This window comes from Mugil cephalus, chromosome 14 (genome assembly GCF_022458985.1).
Source record: "Mugil cephalus isolate CIBA_MC_2020 chromosome 14, CIBA_Mcephalus_1.1, whole genome shotgun sequence".
In the NCBI taxonomy this organism is placed as follows: domain Eukaryota; kingdom Metazoa; phylum Chordata; class Actinopteri; order Mugiliformes; family Mugilidae; genus Mugil; species Mugil cephalus.
This window is the reverse complement of record NC_061783.1, coordinates 9,631,433-9,653,747: the sequence shown is the minus strand read 5'-3', so window position 1 is coordinate 9,653,747 and position 22,315 is coordinate 9,631,433. Positions and strand designations below refer to the sequence as shown.

Below are 22,315 nucleotides of genomic sequence, written 5' to 3'. Positions count from 1 at the left end.
GACAACAGCTTTAGGTGCATGCCAAGCCCTGGAACGCTTCAGGTCACTTTCAGAATGATCGTGAATAAAGAGAAGTGAGACGCGAAACTGCAGGATGGGTCTCAAAGTTAGCTGTGTGAAATGACTTTGGTATGGTTTCACACATCTAAAGACCGCAACTTAACTTAGGGCTACCTAAATAACCCTGTTGATTAAAGGTGGTATAAACTTAACAAGATGTACCAGGTGCCAAAAAAAAATATTACTGATACTCATCCTCTCCTTGCTGAAGACTTTTTAGCTTTTACAGGTGTCTGCGGTTTGGACTGGCAACTGATCTTCTCCTTTGAAACAAAGACCATCCATTAGCAACGAGCAAACATGTAACTTAGAACTGCAGAAATGTGGATTCATTTATAGATCTTTACTGCTGACTTACAAACAAAAGCACTTGTGAGGCTCTTCACAATGTTGCATTAATGCACAATTCAAACCATCCATCAGCTGCGATTTATCAAACCCTCTGACTTTAATAAGTGAATTTTGCGTGGACAGAGTCTAAATATAAAACGCAGCAGTAGCAGCAACAGCAGCTACCTGAGCAGCAGCCCTCAGCCGCATCATGAGCCCTGGTCACATGACCAGTCAGCTGGTCTTCAGCACATCCGCCTGACCCGCTACTGTTTACAAATCAGCAGACAGACCGACACGGCAGAATGAAGACTCCTGTATGATCTGAGCAGGTATCTGAACATCTCCAAGAGCATTTGGGCGATAACTGGTTGCTTTCTGCTGATGGTCACGCTCGCATGAACCTGTGTGTGAGAGGGGGTTTGAACTTCGTCTCGTGTGTGTGTGTTTGTGTGTGTCGGAAGTAACGACAGGCCCCTGCTTCGGCTCGTTATTCGCTAACAGCCCAAGCTAATGTCACATTAGCTTTCCGGCTGCTTCCTGTCATCTCAAGTCAAATTCACTCAGCCGTGACAGCTACAGCATGTCATAGTAAGTCTTTTATTTATTTTTTTATTTTAGCCTTGGTTTAGCATTGCTAGCCGACACAGGATACGTGATAGCTTAGCCATTTTTATGGCGTTTTGCCCTGTCTGCCTCGTCAATCCCGCTGTTATATACCTTACGTAAAACAATATAAAGTGTCAACGTTGGCTGTCATTTAGTTTGACAAAACTGTAGACAAATGCTAGTTTTAATGACCGGTTTTGTCCTTTAAAGTGGTCGGCCGAGCTGAACCACCTTTCTCTGCAGATTTAGTGATGAGTTCAGGGCGATGCAGAGCTGTGGTTTACACTGCCTCGCTGCACGGTTTAATGCGGTTTCTCATCCCACACACACACACTGTCAACAACCAGTTCAGGACAAATGCTTGTGTAAGAGTACAGTCTCGCTTTCCGCAGGATAGTTTGGACCACGCAAAGCTGTCTTGAGTTCGCAAAACAGACAATACTATTTTAAAATAAAAAAATACCTACACTCGCCCTCGACTTTAACGCACCTCCCGTTGTTATGTGAGAGGAAATGTGTGTCGTAAGCCCATTGTGAGAAAATCTGCTGTTCTTGCTGAACTTAGTCTCTTCCCCAAAATCACTGAGTATTTCTGGATGTTAAAGTGTTTCATACGTCTTCTTCTTGGAACAAATGACTTCCTCTATTGAAATGATACACAGCCTTTATTTTGCTTTTTAATGGCAAAGCTGTTTTACGAGAAGTCCAGCATTTATTTTATCTAGGTATTTGTAGAGGCCTGATGTAAAAGTATCCTGTTATTAAGTCAGTGTGCCTTTGTACCAAAACTCCCAACCAGTGCACTGTTACTTCTGTACATGCTGTCTTTCTCCTCCGGTAAGTGAATCAGTCAAGACCCAGCAAGTTTGTGGTATTTTGCCAAGGTTAAGGTTTCAAGCATGTTCTCAGCGTCTTGCAGAGCATGTGACCGCAAAGGCTCCTGAGCTCTCGCTGTGTGTGCGCGCCGAAGTAGAGGCATGTGAGTTTGTTTAGCTGGGGTGTTTGACTTTGACCAGAGTCTACCGCTCCGACTGCCAGTGACAGCTCCTCTCATCGCAGAGTCCTCTCTGAATATTCATCAAGACTCGGCCCAAGAGCTGAGTCTTTGTCTGCACTCATTCAACGTCGCGCTTCGCTGACAATTGTGCATCACAGTTTATGACGACCGACAGTTTTACAAATCCTAACTTTTATGAGAAATTGAGGCATTTTTATTCCACATCTGCGAACAAGGCTGCAGTTGTAATTCAGCCAGATGTCCCTAAATATTAATCCTGCTGGCACTTCAGAAAACTTATTTTATACGATTGACTAATCTGGGTTTAGTTTCACAACAGTTTAGCCTCCATGCCTTTGGTTCAGTAGGCCTAGTGTGTATGCGTGTGAACATTACGAAAACCTGAAGGACTCGTCTCACTTGCTGCCAGATCATGCGGTAAAACAATGAATCGGAGGAAATCCTTAGTCGCCAAACCCTGTGACATTAATGGTCACTTTCACACTCGTAGTGAACTATTGGACGTGGGAGGTGAAAAGTTGGGTTGCACACATTAATCTGGTTTGAGGGAAGTGGTTTGGAGTGAGTTTGTGTGACGTGACTTTCACACGACCCAAAGCATCAACATATCTGATAACCTGAAGGCGACTGCCAGATGATGTAATGGCCACACTTTGGATTCGGCACCCTGAGCTTCTCCCAAGTAAATCCCAGGAAGAGATCTTCTACCTCAGAACAGATGGACTCACTGTTATTTGTCTCTTGATTTATTTATGCATTTCATTATGTATTGATTTGATTATTTCATGAAAGATTCGTGTTCTGAATTATTGAGGTGTCTCCAGGTGCTGCGGATTGAATTATGCAGGAGCTAATTTGCCTTGATTGTTATGTGGTGAAGTTGGGATGTCGTTTCACGCTCGACTCCGGGAAGAAGCGGTGAAAGCGGCGAAAGCCTAAGAGAAGACTCGCTTCGGGCAAATTTGCGCTAACACGGCAAAGGCCTCAAGTCTTCAGCCCACATTGTTTTTCACAGGCGCAGAAGACATGCCCCCTCAAAGAGCACAAATGATGTGTTTATACATCTCAGGAAAGTTTCAAAATGACTTTATTTTTATTTCTGGATGTGCAGGCCTGTGGGGAGAAATGCTCCCCAAAATATCTTGTAACACTTTGTCCACCGCAGATTGTTTCTCAGACAGTGATGATGTGAATTAATATTCAGTGCGAGCTGACACTGTTGCTCAGGAGACTTTTAAATCTTTCATCCCGATCTTTTAAAGTAAAGCTAAGAAAACAAGCTATTATTGGAGATATCAATTCACAGCGTTCCTCTGTTGTTCCCCATAGTGGTGGATTAGTTCCGATTATTCAACGTGGTAATGTCATTTTTATGAGAGAAGGGGGTGAAAAAAACCCCCACTGACTTAAGGAGAGCATTAGTCTTTGAGTAGAACAGATGTTTCCCAAGAAAACGGGCACATACATTATTCATCTAAAATAATTTCTATTTTGATGGCGTGTGTAGCTAATTTATCGAGCAGCGCTTCATTCACATGGTTAATAGGTTTAAGAGATGCCTTTGTTGTGTTATTTCCGCAATTATTAAAGTGAAGGCAAACGTAATGCTCGGCGCGCGCGTTGCTGTTCTGTAGGCCTGCGTATCAGGCTAACCATATTCATAAACGCGGAATAATCCCAAGCCGGATAAAGAGCGGAGGCAGAATCGGTTAACCTAGATTGTGATGCCTCACGGAGGAAGTTTAACTTTTTCTCACAACTCAGCAGAGAAGAGTTGGCCCAAGGTTTCACCTGCTCCGGATCTTGTTTATATATTTTTGGGGCAGATTTTGTATTTTTAAAAGGTATTTCCTCCAGCCGCTCGATGAGACCTTAAGTCATAATCAATTGTCACATTTACGTCGTTCTTTAGGTTAATCAATGAGTGGTTTAGTCATAGTGAAATGTCAGGAAACAGAAAAAACAAAAACATGGTGGTTTCTTTAAGTCGTTTTGTTCACATTGATTGTTTCGTCAGAACACAAAGCTGTTCAATTTCTATTGAAAGCGGGGAAAATGAGGACCCACTGACATTTTAGGAGCTGTTTGTAGGTCTCATAACTGACTTAAGATACACATCGATTGCTGATTTGTTTTCTAACAACAATTTAGGACGCGAGTTTCTGTCCTGCTGTTATCTAGCTTGTGAAACGTCGGCCCTGTTGATTAACATAAAAACAGGACTATGGCCTCGTCAGCCAGTGGTCGTTCCATCTATTGTTATCTCCTTTTCCTGATTATAGAATCGTTAGTCTCACAAGAGTCAGATCATCTGGTGATACATTTTAAAGTTTTCCAATATACCCCACTATCCTACTTTTCCTAAACGGTTGCAGAAACCCTGCCGTCTACGAGCTTTGTGAAGACTGTTGACATTAGAATATTTAATGAATGCATTCATTTGCCTACTTAATGACCTCATTAGCCGTGCTAGTTATGTTCAATAGATCACAGTGAACACGGTGGAGCGTCAGGCAACTCGAGTGCTTCTGGTTAATTTCAGCCATTCTTCACTGACTGTAATCACTGTCAGCGTTTTTGTTTCATGCCGCAAAGTTGTGATAGATGCAAAGAGAGAGAATGCACTATGGCCCCTCGGCTTGATCACCACCAATAACTAAATTATTAGTCATCATTTTATTTAATGTCTTCACAGATGCTTGTTGCTTTGTTGTAGCGCGAATTTCACGGAGCGGCTCTTTCGCAGACACGATTTGCAGGCATGTTAGGGCCCGATAGTCCACTGGATATCAGCCGTGCTGTCTGCCGCCGTTCTGTTTCTTATCACACTACATCCTTTTACTTCCCCCCCTTAATAGCCTTGCTATTGGTTCTTGCTATTTATTCCCCCTTGTGCTGAAGGTGTTAATTTTCTTTCTTTCTTCCTCTGGTAGAAGCATCATTTTCTTCTTGACTGAGGAGGATCACGAGGCTGTGACAGTAAGTACTCAGATCACATCGTTCAAGGGGGCTCAGTTTGCCCAGAGAAAGAGGGGCTTTACAGATCGCAGCAGATAGATTTCAGCTGGTGTGTTACACAGAGCGGTCAGAGGTCGGGGTCGGCTAGAGAACGGCGTTCAGCGAGAGTCAGCACAGAAGACGCCTGTGTGATAGATTACCAGCGTCCCCCTCAGTAGATATGAGTCACTTTAGAGGGAATCCATTGTGCTTTATCTCTAGGACGTTTAGGAGTTTAAAAAATGAGCCGTGCCTATAGAGTGAAATACCCAAAGATTGGTTTGTCGGTGCTGATTCTTACCCATCATGTCGTACTAACCTGTTATTTAATTCACTTTGTTGTCGTTGTCCAGGTCCAGCTGGGTCGCGGTCATGCAGCACCCCAATTTTGAGACCCGCCACCCGCTCCAGACCGAGGAGCAGCAGGAGACGGGCTTTGACCCCCTTCACAATTTCAACAAGAACCGCAGCAGTACGTCATCTGTCAGTGACAGCTTACAGACCTGTGGTATGAAGGAGACCATTTGTGCCCTGTCCTGGCACCTAGACTCATGTCGTCATAGTATAGCTGCACTCTAGATAGTCTGTTAAGTTACTTATTTGAAGTAGGGGTGGGTGTTGGCGAGGACTTCACGATACGATACATTATTGCGATATTATGATATTGCCGTATTCTATGTAGTTCACTGAGAAATTTTAAATGCAGCTTAAAATACAAATTGTATATATGTACAACAGATGACAGTGATAATTCATTGGACAAACTGAGTCAAAAAACAATGTTAATCAGAACAAGTGAAGGTGGAGGTGTAGAAGTTGTTTTTCCTTTTTCTTTTATTTCGAAATCGATATTGTACCAGAACAAGAAGTATTGCGACATATTGCCACATCGCTGTTTATTCCCACCCCTACATTAAAGTAATTAGAGATTTAAACTGGAGCATTACACCTCAGACCGATAAACGCGGCGTAAAGTAAAACATGCGCCCATGAAAAGTTGAAGTTCATCGTAGAGATAATAAAAAGTAAATTCACAGCTGACTGAAGCGTGAGTCACAGATGTGGCTGGCGACGCCCCCGGGCTCAGGGTGTTTTTATGTTTACGTGGGAGAGAGGGAAAATGTCGGGGGCTGGCATGTTGTGGAACTGATGAATATTCATGCTGAAGCGTCCCTGTGGAATGATCCACTCCTGTAACTAATGTTGATAGACAGCTCTCCGACTTGAATGCATGTTCACCTGCAGGCCAAATTAGGCTTATTACCTCCAATAAAGGAGAAAAGGTGCACGGCGCTTTACTTTGTCTCATCACTTACCTTGCTTCTGGTCTTTACTGCTCAACTACATGCCTGTAAAAAGAAGCCCTAAAAATAACTTAACTGCTCATTCGGATGCAGTAAATGCTAGCTCCCTGATGAGCTTGTTGTCAAAGGTTATGTTTTTTATGGCCTCACACTCTCTTCTACCATCTCCATCACTTGCTGTTTACATCTCCCCCTTGTGGTTGTGTGTGTTTCATCAGGAGGATCTCTTGACAGCGGCACCGACTCACAGTCTCAGTCAACCTTTCTCTCGTACAGGTAACTGTTTCTCGATTATCCTTTTGTCACTGTACCATAAACTCTTGGCTCGACTAACTGCCCCAGCCTCGCGGTTTTACTGCTGGATGACACATTAGACGGAAAAACCGTGCCCGGCATGGGTTGGGATGCTCATAAATCTCCTCATCCTCCGCCTCCCCTCCCCTGTGCAGGAAAGAATGGGACGACTTGTTCCTCAACAGTAATTACCTGGCCAGGATCCGGCAGGCGGGCATCAACGGGCGGCTGAGGAGCAGCCGCTTTCGGAGCGTGTGCTGGAAGGTAACTGCCAACTGGATCGAGCAGTTCTATCGAGTTTGATTAAAGGGGATTTTGGCAAATTCCCTGCAACAGAAAAGAAAGAGTGCATTTCTGGCAGCCTGCAGAGCGTTTTTTTTTTTTTTTTGTGTGGAAATAGCAGGCTAGAGTTTAGCTTTTAAAGGTGTCGATCATTATGTGTGGTGTGTGTTTGCAGTTGTACCTGGAGGCTCTTCCAGAAGACAAGAGCCAGTGGATCAACAAGACTCAGGAGCTCCGGGCCCAGTATGAGAAAATCAAAGAGACGGTGAGAGCGCCCCCCTGTGGCCGTTTTCTTCAGAAGGATGAAGTTGCGCCACCTTTGTATAGATTTTGTGGTCATACTAAGCAATCAGTTTTATACATATTTGTTGGGTTTTGGTTAAACGTCACTGCACACAAGGTTCAACCATCACTGACATTTCAAAGTTCCAAGTAGAGCTTGTAGCTGGTTGTACAAGGTTATGGTTAGAGGCATACAAGATGAAGTATGCGTAGTCAACATTTCTAGTAAGTTATTTATTTATTATTTATTTTTTTCCTGACAGCACATCACTAACCCCCGCAAGGCTGCCGGCCAGCAGGACCTCGTGGTAAACAACCCGCTGTCCCAGGATGAGGGGGTGAGTGTCTTTGAGGATGAGAAAGCTGCCTGTGTAGGGCTTGTCTCCATCTTTGTTGATTTTCAACAATGATCATCTTTATGATGAACATAGTCCCCTAGACTATGTTATTAGGATAATTGTTAGTAATTGTAGACTATCTTAGTAATTCATTATATATATATATATATATATATATATCTGTTTTTGTAAATAAGTATAAAGCCATTAAATTTATGCACAATTAGACAAGTAATCAAGTATTTTTATAATTAACTTTTTTATTTTTGCATCTGTTATGTGCTGTAAGGTTTCTTCTTCTTTATTTTATGGTGTCACATTAGTTTTTGGTATGTTTGTCAGATTGGACCAGTGTTAATTAGAGAGGAAATAGAGTCTGCTTTCAGTTTGTATACGTCCCAAAAATCTTAGTAGCTAAAATGTAACTACACTCCTTTAATTAGTCAGCAGCAACTCAGTGAACTATTGGGACTTTAACAAGAAGTTTTAGATGAAGGGTGGCAAAAAAAATGCTTCTAATTTCTGGCAAAGCAGGTGGATATTTAAGCAGTTTTGACTTGGTTTGTAAATCCATCCAGGACAAGTTCAGTTAATTCGATTATCATTGTTAAAAAAACGTGTATTATTGGTTTGATCTGTCTCCAAATGATGGATTTTGTTTAATTCATTGGAATAAATGTTTTGTCATCGTCCTTCAGCCCCACATCTCTCAGGTTTCTGACTCTTCTTTTTCCTGTCCAGAGCCTGTGGAACAAGTTCTTCCAGGATAAAGAGCTGAAGGGGATGATCAAGCAAGATGTGTTGAGAACGTGAGCATCCATGTCGCACCTGTTCAATTATATTTTTTTAATTACAGTGAACCCTCGCTATAACGCGGTTCACTTTTCACGGTCTCGCTGCTTCACGGATTTGCATCATGCATTGTGTTCTGCATTCTGATTGGCTAAACAGTCTCTCCGCGTCTTCTCTACCTGTGTGTCAATAACGTTATGGTTTAATATGTACACGTACATATTACGGATAATCGCCATTACGGAATTAATGAATCTTCCGTTCGTTCCATAAAGAAGGAGGAAAATAACATAAGGACGACAGCAGCAATAAGTTTTAATAAGGATGCAAAAAGGGTTGCAACTGTCCGCAACAAGACCGTGGTAAGGATGGAGTCTGGTTTAGCTTTGTGGATTAATGACTGCAGAAAAAAAAACATCACGCTGGATACGAACGTTATCTGCACAAAAGCTAGAACACTGTATCAAACCTTTGCTGACAGCGACAGTGACAGGGAAGAGGAGGAGTATGCAGATACTGGGCCATCATCAAGTGCTGTTCACGCAGTACCAAGCGCATTTAATGCAAGCAAGGGCTGGTTTGAAAAATTTAAGAAACGCTTTGGACTTAAAAATGTTTCTCTGCACGGAGAGATCGCCTCTGCGAATACCGCTGGAGCAGAAGAGTTCGTGAACAATAAATTTAAAGCGATCATTGTTTTACGGAGTATTTCATTGTATAATAACTGTAAAAAAAATAAAGGTTTCTACTTCACGGATTTCGCCTATCGCGGGTTCTTTTTGGAACGTAACCCCCGCGATAAACGAGGGTTCACTGTATATATATGGTAAACTTATACGTCTGCTTTTTTTTTTCATTTGCATCAGATTCCCCGAGATCCGTTACTTCCAGGACGAGGATGTGAGGACCAAGCTGACGGACATTCTCTTCTGCTACGCCAGAGAAAACGAACAGTTACTGTATAAACAGGTGGGCGCATTTTGTGTTAACTTAAGAGTCAAACACCTTTGCTTTCTTGAAAATGCCGACCTCCTCTTCTAGTTTTTTTTTTTCCAGAGCCGTAATCTAATCTATAATCTAGACCTGCTTGGGTGTGAACTTGGCAAGTACCCGCTGAGCTCAGGCAGAAGGACAAAATGGCTTTGTAACCTAAACGTTATCAGTGTCTGTAACAGGTGCCAGCGGATGAATAGACGGCGTGTACAGCCTCCCTTTTGCAAACTGGAAGTGACACGTGGCCGGGCCGAAGCTAACAATATCTAAATTAAAGCTGTCATCACAGATTAGACGCCTCGTGCATCACTATTAAAGAAAGACTGACCACAAATGAACCATATTTTGTCTCTCTCTCTCTCTCTGCCCTCACACGTCTTAAGCTCCTCCTACCTCTGTCTTTTTTTTTTTTTTTTTGTCTGTGTGCAGGGAATGCATGAGTTGCTGGCTCCCATAGTGTTTGTGTTGCACTGTGACCATCAGGCCTTCCAGCATGCCAGCGAGACAGCCGCCCCCAGGTCAGTCTGTACTCACCGTGAACCCGCCCCCCTCCCCACCTTCAGGTGTCATTAACGCTTTCAGACCTACCTGTGCAACAACAGCTTGTCCTCTCATTTGAAGCTTTATTATTCTTTGCATGTGGATGAAGATGAAATCTAAGGAGTTTCTTTTCCTCCACAGTGAGGAGATGAAGTGTCTGTTGAACCCTGAGTTCCTCGAGCACGATGCCTAGTGAGTAAACTAAAGATCAGATGAATATCAAAGGTCCTTTTCAAGAAAATGCCTTCCTTATAATAATTACGATCATTCACAGTCTGAGCCAGATGTCTGCGTACCCTTTATCCACTTACATTTGAGTGTTTAAATTTAAGTTTAAATGTCAGGTCAATTCCTGACATTTAATCCTGAATGAAAAATATGTATCTCAGCTTTTTTTTCTTTCATCATATTCCCAGCGTGTCAGAAGATTGCATACAGTTAGCATTTGGAAACATTTCCTGTAAATAGTTTAGCTTGGGTCAAATGTTCCAGGTGGCCTTGATTAGCAGCAGTGGTTAGCTCGATTTTTAGCCCAGAATGTTTCTCCTTCCTGTGAGGTGTAATAGTGTCGCATGGTGTTTATACTGTGTGTAGTAGTGTTTTGTACAGATGAACGTGGTACCTTCAGCCGTTCATAAATTGCTCCAAAAGATGAATCAGTCTTGTTTAAGTCCGCATTTTTCCCTGAGTTTTTTTTAGTCTGGCATTCCGTCAAACAAAGAGGCACTGAGTTTGAAGGTGGGCATTAAAATACATCCACGTGTAAACCTCCAGTCGGCTCACATGATGCCAGTTAGCTTATCGTGCTAGCGGTCGACTGTGGACACTTTTGACTGACTGGAATTCTGAATGGTGAATTATAAGTGAGACAAACTGTCAACAGATACTTGTGTCTTGCATGAAGAGACTCGCAAGAGCCATAGTTTCATCCGTGGAGTGGTTAAAAAAAAAATCAGTTTGATTGTCAAGTTCCAACTTTAACTGCACTAATGTCACCATTTCAACACATTTCTCTTTTTTTCACGCTCATTATTTGTCACCCGCTCTCTCACACACTTCTGTCTGTAGTGCTATGTTCTCGCAGCTGATGGAGACGGCGGAGCCGTGGTTCTCAAGCTTTGAGAGGGAAGTGAGAAAGGTCAGAAAGAACTCCTTTTTGGTATCATAATTGTGATTGTGCCTCTTAACCAAGTGTCGGCTGATTGCACAAAGACATGGGATTATATCAACGTCTAAAGTTATACATTGTGTCGCAATTACAGGCCTGGCTGGTCTGACCACACAGGTGGTTACCGTGGTAACAGCCAATGTCACAATCTGATTTAGTGGCTACATCTGTCGACTCACTGCTGCTCATGTTCACCTCTGCAGTATTTAGAGTCGTCTGTTGTCAAAAAATGGTAAAAATGAACATTGTCTTGGTAAATAAACTACATTTCTAGGAGACTGTATTGTAAAGCTCCTCAAGGCAAATTTGTGATCCGTCTAAAATCGACTGTTTCCCAAAAAAATCCACTTGTTGTCCCTCTGGTTGGATGTTTTTGATGTGAACTAGCAGCAGCAGTAGGAAATGCTGAGTTTGCACAGACCTCAACCTAATACGACTGCTACGGCTGCAGCAGTGGGACAGTAAACACTGATGCGATGAAATAAAACTGGATTACTTTCTGCATCGTGTCTTATGAATCCCTCGTGCTCAAGCAGGCAGTTTGACTCTTGCCTGAGAATTGCAGACTGTAATAAAAAAACACTGTATAGAAAAGTAATCACACAGTGTAAATTCGTTGTTAGGAAAGCTGTCAGCAATAAACTATGAATAACACGGCATGATCTCTATGGAGGACCAACTCTGCCATAATTAAAAATAAATCAGTAGATAAAAAATACCTACAGATATATGCCATGAATTAATTAAACCATTCAATACCTATAAATATATATGTCATAAGTAAAGAAATAAGTAAATAAATAAATAAGATATTGAAATATATGCCAAAAATGCCATATTAACAAACTTATGAATGCTCCTCTGGCTCTCCGCCATGTCATGTGTCCAAACGGTCCAAAGTGGACGCTGTGTAAGAAGACAGTTAGCCAAGATATCTTCAACCGATGCAAGAAAAAACGGCACATTTAAGCTATACTTACCATGTCCCAATTCTTCCAATCTGTTGGCCTCATCTCTTAAAAACTCGGACACCGAGCACCTGTCCGACAAAATGGGTACTCTTTATAGTGACTGTCACTTTGCAGCTACCTGCCTGTGGGAAGCAAGACATGTGTAGTCGATTCCTGAACTCGAGTGTCGATCAGCCAATAGGCGATAAGTTCAGCCAGTGTGGATAACCCCCTCATCTGCATTACATTTCTTAGTGCGTGCTGAGGTTCATGAATAAATAAATGGCACTTTGACTTATATTTAGCTATTTACTTATTTATTTACTTATTTACTCATTCATGGAATATATATTTAGATATTGAGTGATTTATTTATTTATTTATGGCATATATCTGTAGGTATTTTTGTATTTATTCACTTATTCATTTATTTTTAATGATGGCAGGGTTGGTCCTCCATAGTACTCATCCAAACCTTAATATTAAAATGGTAAACCTGCAATTTCTTTTTGCGTGGCATCCAAAAAAAATTCTAATGTGTTTCTTAAAAACCTATGTGGTGAATCAGACAGATGGACACAGATGCTGCTGATTTATAGAATGAAATGTCACTTATTTAATAATCTGCTCCCCCCAGGGTAAAGAAGAGATGCTGACCAGCATCCCGTTTGCTCGGCCCCAGGACGCAGGGCCGTCCGTTGCCATAGTGACCAAAGTCAACCGGATCCAGGACCAGCTGGTGAAGAAGCACGACGTAGAGCTGCACATGCACCTCAACCGGCTGGAGATAGCCCCGCAAATCTACGGCATGTCAGTGTCTGCGGCTTTATTTCGTCCAGGTCTTTTCCCGACCCCAACAGCTGTACATAAACGCACTTATCCCGTTTGTCCGTGTCTTTAGTCGGTGGGTTCGTCTACTGTTTGGCCGTGAATTCCCTCTTCAGGACCTGCTGGTGGTGTGGGACGCCCTGTTTGCAGACAGCATCACTCTGGACCTGGTGGACTACATCTTCGTGGCCATGCTGCTCTACATCCGAGATGCTCGTACGCTCCATTTATTGTTCGAATAATCCAACGATGCCATGTGTTGTCTTAAAAGCATGTCATTTCACAAGTTGCGCTTAACTGGAAGAATGTGACTTCCTCTGTCTCGTGTAATCAGATGGAGTCACACTGCTTTAAATAGAATACATACAGGCCGGATTGTTGTGTCCTGATGTTAGCTTACATCCTCCCCGTCTGTCTGTGAGAATCATCCTACTTAAACAACAGATGCCGAGCCGCCAAATGACTGTAGCGTTTCCTGCGAATCAGTTTTTCAGCCCTGTTTCCACGCGCACATTTAGGAAGACAACTCAAATATTAAGTTCTAAATTCTGAAAATGAAAGGCAGATTTTTTTTGTGATCTGCAGCACTGCTGTATCTAAATGCTCTCAGCAGAAAGAGGATGGAGACAGATGGAAACATAGTGTTGTTCAAATACGTTTTATAATAGATGCTAAATGGTGATTGTGGATTTGTAATCTAATAGTATGTATAATAGAATCTAAAAAGGCCTTGCCCTGTTCACTTTAGAGATACTATTTCAATCTGTTTTTCTCTTTCAGTCATTGCTAGTAACTTCCAGACCTGCCTGGGCCTCCTAATGCACTACCCTCCAATAGGAGACATCAACTCTTTGCTGCAAAAAGCTCTGTTCCTCCGAGATCCCAAAGTAAGCTAAACTGACTTTAGCTTAATTAACTGGTCCAATCATTCTACAAAATGTTTTTTTTCTTCCTGTTTGTTACTGTACAGGCTTTCTGAAAGACCTGCTGTGGTGTGTGTTAAGCGCTTTCATTAACTGGTCACAAGTTAAAATGCAGAAGAGAAAGGGGAAATGCTAAAATGAAAGTGGACGGAGAAAGAAGTGCGAGGAGTGGGACTCACTTTGCAGAGTCCTGCTGCTTCTCTCTCCCCCGGAGGATGTGCCGCGCTAGCGCGACGATTTGCCTCGTTGTTTTCTTGCAGCGTTAAGTCGATTATTTGCGGAAGTGAAATACTCAGCGACGCCCAACCTAGTGGGCTTAAAAATCCTCGAGCATCATGTGTCACGTAAAAAAAATCTTGAAGCTTGAAGGTGTTAAAAAAAAAAAACATTAAAGTTTTTCAGTTCCTCACATTTGAGGAACGATTTCAAGGCATTTACAGTAAATGCATGAAGCACAGGTGCAGTCAGTGAAACGATCATTGCGGTTAATAATGGAGTTGCGCATATATATATGTATATACTCTGATCAGGCATAACATTATGACCACCTTCCTAATATTGTGTAGGTCTCCATTATGCCTCCAAAACAGTTGGACCTTCTGAGGGCGTCCTGTGGTGCCTGGATGTTGTTAGTGGGTTGAGGGGAGGGGCCTCTGTGGATCAAGCCAGAGATACTTGATCAGTTTGAGATCTAGTGAATTTGGAGGCCAGGTCAACACCTTGTGCTGTTTCATGTTGTTTGAGTTGTTTCAGCAAGAGCTGAGAGATGTGGATGAATTAGGACATAGATTGTTGAGTATATTGTGTATTGCAGAGTGTCTTGCTCTACAAGTTGCTCAAATTCTGATTTCAGCAAGCATTACCCTCTTGCAACAAAATAGTCAAACTTCACATGCAACTCAAATGTGTTTTATACCATTCAGACGTAACACAGTGACCACTGAGTGTGATCATTTTGTGACAATGCAAGTGTTCTCCAGGGGAAACCTTTGGACCTGCAATTCGTGCGGATGTTACATGTACCGCCCTCCCAGACCAGACCAGGCACCCCCACCCCATAGCAATGACACTCCTTGATGGCAGCAGCCATCCCCAGCTGACACAGACACAAAAAACCCAAAGGCCCCCACTAACAACAATATGTTGCCAGACACCACAGACACCCTCAGAAGGTCCATGTCCAGGAAGTCACGCCTACATGTTTCAAGACATTTAACCCTCCATTTTGTGTGTACAGTCAACATTATGAACACAGTTAAAGGCTCTGTAATGTCTCTGTGTAGAGGAGGAAAATCCCTGTCCTGATTCTGAGCATGAAAACACTGTAGTTCCTGAAATGACCCCGCCTTATTGTTTTATCTGCTTCCTCTTGCGACAGTGTATTTGTAATGATGGACCAACCGTAAGAATGTGAGGTTGAAAACAGAACTAGTTGTTGACACCCTGTAGACTTGTGATGTGATGGTTTTAGCTCTGCAGTTTAAAACGGGCATTCAGGCTCTGTCAGCCTGAAGGAGAGCTGCTGTTTTCCGCATGATCTTTCAGCCCCGAGCATTTTTTTATTTTTTTTATTCCGGTTTCACTCTCACCCAGGCGTATACAATCCCTCTCATTCAGTCAGTGCCGCTTCCCCTCACATGCAAAGTATCCACGGCCGGATCTCGACGTGTGAGTTAAGTTAAATCTGACAGCACTGGTTATTTGACCTCAGCTATCGCCTCACTGTGGTGGAGCAGGTTTTCTTCCTCCTCTCCTCCAAATTCACTGACCTGTGCATCCACACACAGCCGCTCACCACTCTTCCCGAGATGTAAATTCACGAAGGTGCTGATCCGACATGACAGCATTTCCCCCCAGGTCAACCTGCATGTCATGTGTTGTCCATATAATTTTTACATTTTTACATTTAGAGGCTGGTTGCTCATAAGTCCTCAGTCAGAAACATGACTAGATTTAAGGTTGACTTGTTCGCCCTCTGATGCTACTTGTTTACCACGCACAGCAAAGACAGACTTTTCCTGCTCATAAAGTTGCTAACGCTAAACTTTGTTGATGACTTCTGCCCTTTTGTAGAACAATCCCCGACCTGTGAACTATCAGTTCCAGCAGAATCTGGATTACTACAAAACGAGGGGCGCTGACCTGATGAACAAGACACGGTAATACACAGACAACTTTTCTCCCTGACACAAATCTACACTACGGCTCAAAAAGTCAGTGCATGCTTCTAAAGCACAAATGTTTATCGCAAAAGATTTTAGGAGATGTTTTCATTTTAAATAAACCTGGTCACAAAGAGTCTGTACTTTGATTCTTTACAGTTCACAGATGTCGTGTGGATTTACTGCGGCTACAACAGAATTCAAAATGTATCTTCTTTCTCTTAAGAATAAATAGAAGGTGGACATTTGTCTTAGTAACAGTGTAGATAGATTGCACACAGATATGCGTGTCTGTCCTCATGTATGTCCATGACACTGGGACACAATTGTTTACCTGAAAGAGACGTAAACTTGCTTAATAATTTAGTCCTGAGCAAAGCAAGGACTTTGATGGATTTATTTCCAATGTAGATTTGTCTTATTGCGTGGAGTAATACACATGCAAATATGGACATCTATTTGAGAGTGTTTATTTCTCGGTTGTTCTTTGGGCCAAATTTTCACATCGCCAAACTCTGGACAGACTCAGCCAACTCTCATTTTCTAGAGTGAATATAGTGTAACCCTAATGCCCCTACTCGTAACTAGTTACAGGTACCCAAATTATATGAAAGAAAAAAATAAATGTGTTGAGTTGTTGAGAGGAATCAACAGCCATAAGCTTGTAGTAAACTATAAAAAGCTAGGGTGCTCGTGCTTTAATGTTGTCTTAACACAAGCGTGTCGTCTGGAAAACGGTAACCGACAATCCACAGTGTGTTGGAAACGGGTCTCTCTTGCTCCCCCTGCCTGTCTAGGTCTGGCTCCAGTACAAAAGCGGCTCCCCTCAACATCAACAAGGTGTCCAGCAGCCTGCTGAGCTTCGGCAGGAAGCTGATCGGCCCAGCCATGTCGGGCGCTTCCAGCGGCATCTCGCCGATCAACTGCGAGGTGCACTCCTCCCCTTCCTCCTCCTCGTCCACGTCTCCCTCCTCGGCGCACGTCCTGCCTCACCCGCTGGCTGAGGCCCCCGCCCCGACGCAGAGCCAGACCCAGGTCCAGACCCAGGCCGAGACTCACCACTACCGCATGCTCAAGTCTGAAAGCATGCCCGTGCACCTCAGCAAAGGTGAGCAGCGGGCGATGAATGAACACGGCTTTGAATTTGTCGCGGGACAAACGAGACATCCTGCATATCATCTACTAGTGCATTGTTCTTGTCGGCAGTTGTGTAACTAGTGTATTAGCCGCATGCCCAGTTTGACACTGAATATCACCAGTCATTGGTTTGTGTGGTTGTGGCAGCATCAGCTTTGACTCTTCCTGTCTGTCAGATGAAGTTTCAGGTGCCGTGTCTCAGGTCTCTCTCCCAACCCAGACTCACACTGACACACAAGGTAACTGCTACCATGGCAACCGCTTGTGTGACATGCTGCCCATGCGTCCATGCTTTTGTCATTGTCTAGGCAGCAGGCGTATCGCGCGGCTTTTTAGACACTAACAGGCATGAGTTTGTAGTGCGTGTCATGCCGGACGTTGACCAGCAGAGGGAGATCACAGCACGCTGCGTCGCTGATGGCATGGCCTTTGTGGATGTGTGGAGACTTCTGCTTTCAGTATCGCATTGAATGTATTTGTGCTTACTTACTGAACCACAATAGCTGTAAATATTGATTTTGTGTGTGTGTGTGTGTGTGTGTGTGTGTGTGTGTGTGTGTGTGTGTGTGCACAGAGAGAGTAAAATCTAAAGGAAATGGCTTTAACTGTTAAATAATTACAGGCAGATTTACAGCCAGCTAAAACAAATGCATAAAAATCACTATTATAAGTTCATTACTAGCATTTGCATTTAAATGATGCATTAATGAACAGCGGGAGTCCTGCTTTCTCAGAAGCTACATTCCGATCTCCTGCTGCTCTGTTGATGTGACTGCTGCACGTATTTACATCAGAAAAAAATAAATAAATAAAACAGAGCGTGAAATGGCAACTCTAAAATCTGGGGTAAGGATCATAACAGCACTTGCATGTGAAATAACAAACATAAAAGCTGAACTATTTTTCATTTCTATTTTTAAATTCGCTTCAGTCATTATTTAAAGTCATCTAATTATTAATTGGGAATATTAATTCATTCCTTGTGCTTAATTAATGGCTCATTAAAATGCAAATGTAATGACTGTATATACTCTTGATTTTAATCCTGCTCTGAAAAAATGTAACTATTCCAGTGGCACACTGCGGGTTTTGCATTCTTGTCCAAACCTTCTTTTCCTTAATTTAGAGGTTATGTATTGAAATAAGTCCAGCAGATGTGTATGTGTAAGATATATATCTTATATTATTCACTAACAATGGTCAGACACTTGTTTAGATGTTTAGCTCCAGTGAGCTGGATTTTGTGTTGGGAGTTTTGATGAACATCTAAAGGATTCTGTTCCAGGGGAGGTCGTAGATTTTCCTCCGTGGTTCATCTTCTCAGCGTCTCTAACCTTCTGTCCTCTCTCCGTCTTCCTGTCGCTCTCCCTCAGGCCAAAGCTCCCGGATGGTCAGCTCCTCCCCCAGCACAGAAAGCCTCTCCGGTGGGCGAGGTCAGCCCACCGCCTCCCCGCCCCTTCCCCTCTCCAGAGGGACTGACGCCAGCACCTCATCCCCGCCCCTCTCCGCCACCAAGAAAGAGTCCTTCTTCGCCATCACTCGCTCTCGCTCCCACAGCAAAACCATGGGCAAGAAAGAGACGGTGAGCTGTCCCACCTGCCCTCTGCTCCGGGGGCCCGTCCGCCTCACGTCTTCCGTCTCCTCTCGCAGCTTCCTCCTGAATCACTTTCCATTTGGTCCCTTTCAGTTTTATTATTTTCTCATGTTTGTGCGTGTGTCTGTTATCAAAAGGAGGAGGATCTGGAAGCCCAGATGTCATTCCTTCAGGGCCAGATCAACGACCTGGAGGCCATGAGCAAGTACTGTGCCAAAATGATGAACGCACACATCTGTGAGTTCGACAGTGCACGCTCTCCGTGTTTATTTTCAGCTTCAGCACTAACGCGCCTTAAAAAGCTTCTTATGGTGAATATAAACTCGACGTGAGTTTGGCCGCGTGCAGCTGCAGAACAGTTTTAGCTTCCTGTTTCCGAGTCGTTTTAATTCTTTTATTCAGTCTTTCGGATTATTTTGTGGCTGGTTGCCTGAGTCAGCGTTTGCTAATAATTCTTTCCCCTCCAGGCAAAATCCAGGAAGTGATTCTCGAAGAACATCTGGAGAAAGAGGATGAGGTCCTGGTGTCGCTGGCTGGACTCAAACAGGTGAGTGGACGAGCCGATGTTTTCACAGCCCGTGTTCCTGTGCGGCCGTACTCACTTGAGTTTTGAAGTGAAATCCGTGGAGAAACTTCACAGACTTTCTCCCTAATGTCAAAAAACTACAACTTGCACACATTGTTCGATTAGAATACGAGAGAATATCATTTACATAAACTCCCTAGCCTTCTCTGGAATATTTTTCTCCTTGTCACTGTCTCTAGTAAACACTTCCCTCCTTTAGTTCATGGCATTCAGTGTTTGTTGTCGTTTCAACCTTTGCATGAAGAGACTCGATGTACACATAGTACATGTTCAGTCACGTGTTTTTGGTTCCTCTTCTCCTTTTTTTGACTTTTGGCAGCTCTGGCCGTAGCCGACCGGTATCAAAACAGAAGAGGGAGAACCCGTTTTGACCCTACATGGACGCGGTTCTGGTTTACTGCTTATCTAAAATAAATAACTACCCACTGATTTATGCCTCCGTCGGTTAAACTGATTGGCCCGGATACCGACCGGGACGTCTCTAATTGTTAGTCCCAAAAGCTCCAGTGTTTGCTACTGCCTGACATTTCCAGCAGCTGCTCTGTGTCCTTGTTTCACTTTACCTGTTACGAAAGTGCTGACACAATCATCTAGATGTGTCATGTTAGACTGGGTGACCTCAGTGGTTCTTTAAGTGTTTGAGGCTTTTAAGAACAGACAATGTGGGCCTTACCTCAGAACAGTCTGGATTGTATCACCGACTGTCAGAAGGGCTAAATTTGAAGCTAAATCAGTTTTGTAGTCTGAGCCTAGTGGTACCCGTGTCTTTTGTGTGACTTCACCTTGTGGTCCGTTGTCAGATCAAAGACATCCTGAAGGGCTCGCTGCGCTTCAACCAGAGCCAGCTGGAGGCCGAGGAGAACGAGGAAATCACCATCGCCGACGATCACTACACCTCCACGGCGGCCGCTGAAACCGCTCTGAACACCGCCAACCACCACGGTGACGGCCAGCGACAGGGAAACGGCGGGCGCAGCCGGGACTCCGACCTGGAGGGGAGCGCGAGCACGGACGAGAAAGAGGAAGAGGAGCAGGCCGCGACGCCGCCTGAGCAGCAGGTTAATAGCTGATCCGTCCTCTTCTAAGCGGCTGGAATCACTGCAGTTTAACGCTCGGTTCAGACAGGATTGGTTTTTCGGTCGTCCGGTCTGATTGTTTGACCGTTTGATCCAGGGACATTTAAGTCAGATCGTTCTCGCGTCTGCAGATTGTAGCCTGTGTTCTTAAAGAACCAGTATTTGTACCAGAATTATTAGCTGTTTCCAGGATTAGTTCATGTGACAGCGAATGCGTTTCAGTGGAAACTTGACCGACGCAGCATGAAAATACTGTGCTTAGTCACATGTTATCACATGGGAGTGTGAGATGGAATTCGATCTGTGTGGCGAGGGGGAAGCAGCAGCAGTGGGTTAAACGCACCCTGTCCATGTGCACAACTTTTACATATCTAAATCTGATATGTGTAGGTGGCGTCTTCCCTCGGCTCGGAGGGTAAGAACTGGGACGACTACATCCTCGTGTGTCAGGATGGAGACCTTCATATGGATGGGGGAGGAGGAGGAGGTGGAGGAGGTGGAGAAAGGGCTGCACCTGAGCACACTCCTCCAGTCAGGCGAGGCCGCGGCCTGGTGCGAATGGAGCCTGAGGGAGCAGCCGGGACTTTCCACGACCCCCTGATGGCTGGCACCACCTCGGGCTCCTCCAGCCCAGACGACGGCTCCACCCACAGCAAGGACTCGGACTTTACCATCGTCAACCCGAACGACCTGTGAATGAGTACATCCCCCCCCCCCCCCCCCAACAACCCCCCCTCACCCCTCTCCTCCTTCTCTATCACCTGATCTGTTTCATTTCCCTTTCCGGGGGTTCTGATAGAAGAAAACTGACTTGGGATCAGAGAGGGGAAACTCGCAGTCTTCGGTGGAGCGCCTCGGGAACTGCTGTCAACTTAAAAATTGCACACGTGGACTGTGACAGTCGATCACAAATACCTTATACTCTGTCTCTTTAACTGTTATCTGTGCCACTTCGGTCCTGTCTGAACTGCGGCTGTCTCATCTACCTAATGCCTGTCTGCTTATTACTCTGGGCCTTTTACGGGTGCCATCCACCTCCAACCATCTCTCATGGCGTTTAGCTGTAGTTCCCCGCTCTACAGAGAGAGGGTGCCATTGAACTGCTTACCCTGTCACTACATTATTACTGTTAAAGAGCTGGACCTCAAACTGCTATTGACCTTCGGAGGACGACTCTCCTCTTACTGTACTGATAGGGAGTGTGATGTTCGGCTTCTTCTGGATGTGGAGATCTGGCCACACCTATGCCTGTGTCATGTCCGCGCGTCTGTCTTTGTCCTTAGAGAGGAAGCTCACTTCTCTGATACTCAAAGGAAAGAATGACGGTGTCCTCCTGTCGCTTGTGGAGGACAGCTTTCTCCCCCCCTCCCTCCTCCTGAACCAGTGCCTCTGACCATTATTCTTCTCTCAGCCAAACAAAACCTAACTCTGTGATCTTATTCTTATTTTTGTTAGCCTTTTTTTTATTTTAAAGAAAGTATTTTAACACTTTAGACCTTTGATTTCCCAGATAAAAATGATTAAATTATGGAGTAAGTCATTTTTTTTTGTTTTCGTTTCGCTTTGCTTTTAACGTTGATTCCGATGTGAACATTTTATTGTTTTGCATTTGTCGCATTTCAAGTGAGTTTGTGTGGAAATTATGTAAAGCAGCACACAAAGAATGTCCCTCTAGCTGCCCATTCAGCATAATTAACCCTAGACCAATAAAACTACGTCGCTCTTGCTACACCCTGAAGTTATATTGTCTGTTTGGGGAATGCTTTGTAAGTATCTGTTCTGCATAATTGGGAAGACAACACGGTAGATTGCATTCATTTTCTGAATCGACACATTTCATATAATTAAGTATTCGTCTTCACCTTGAAAACAACGTTTGAGACGACGGTCTACGCGCTGTTCCTGTGAATATCAATCTCCCGGACGCCTTGACGGATCTTCCTCAAATTTGGCATAAACATCCACACGGACTCAAGGACGGACTGATAACAATTTGTTGATCGCGGTTCTAGGCCAGCGCCGCCTCGCAAAACATATTTTTAACCATAATTG

General features: G+C 43.9%; 1 protein-coding gene across 5 annotated transcripts; it reads left to right on the top strand.

The window, feature by feature from the left end:
- Nucleotides 1–628: 628 nt before the first annotated feature.
- Nucleotides 629–21,994, top strand: tbc1d5 (TBC1 domain family, member 5). Of its 5 annotated transcripts, XM_047605313.1 has the most exons (24): nt 655–722; nt 855–981; nt 4,951–4,996; nt 5,368–5,522; nt 6,537–6,594; nt 6,768–6,876; nt 7,070–7,159; nt 7,440–7,514; nt 8,256–8,323; nt 9,173–9,275; nt 9,729–9,817; nt 9,981–10,031; nt 10,908–10,977; nt 12,595–12,767; nt 12,859–13,001; nt 13,566–13,672; nt 15,782–15,867; nt 16,668–16,978; nt 17,184–17,246; nt 18,381–18,589; nt 18,739–18,838; nt 19,069–19,148; nt 19,988–20,245; nt 20,654–21,994. In XM_047605313.1, exons 4-24 carry the CDS (start codon nt 5,387–5,389, stop codon nt 20,957–20,959), a joined length of 2,685 nt encoding a protein of 894 aa, XP_047461269.1. In that variant the 5' UTR covers nt 655–722; nt 855–981; nt 4,951–4,996; nt 5,368–5,386; the 3' UTR covers nt 20,960–21,994. The 5 variants fall into 5 exon arrangements, with proteins under 5 accessions (XP_047461268.1, XP_047461269.1, XP_047461270.1 ...); XM_047605312.1 differs by lacking the exon at nt 855–981 and having other exon boundaries at nt 629–722; XM_047605314.1 differs by having other exon boundaries at nt 696–981; nt 5,368–5,486.
- Nucleotides 21,995–22,315: the final 321 nt, after the last annotated feature.

Coding starts and splice junctions, on each gene's coding strand:
- tbc1d5 (XM_047605312.1), top strand. CDS start 5,387: ATGCAGCACCCCAATTTTGAGACCCGCCACCCGCTCCAGACCGAGGAG. Junction 7,160..7,439: donor ATGAGAAAATCAAAGAGACG/GTGAGAGCGCCC, acceptor TTTTCCTGACAG/CACATCACTAACCCCCGCAA. Junction 18,590..18,738: donor CCATGGGCAAGAAAGAGACG/GTGAGCTGTCCC, acceptor TGTTATCAAAAG/GAGGAGGATCTGGAAGCCCA.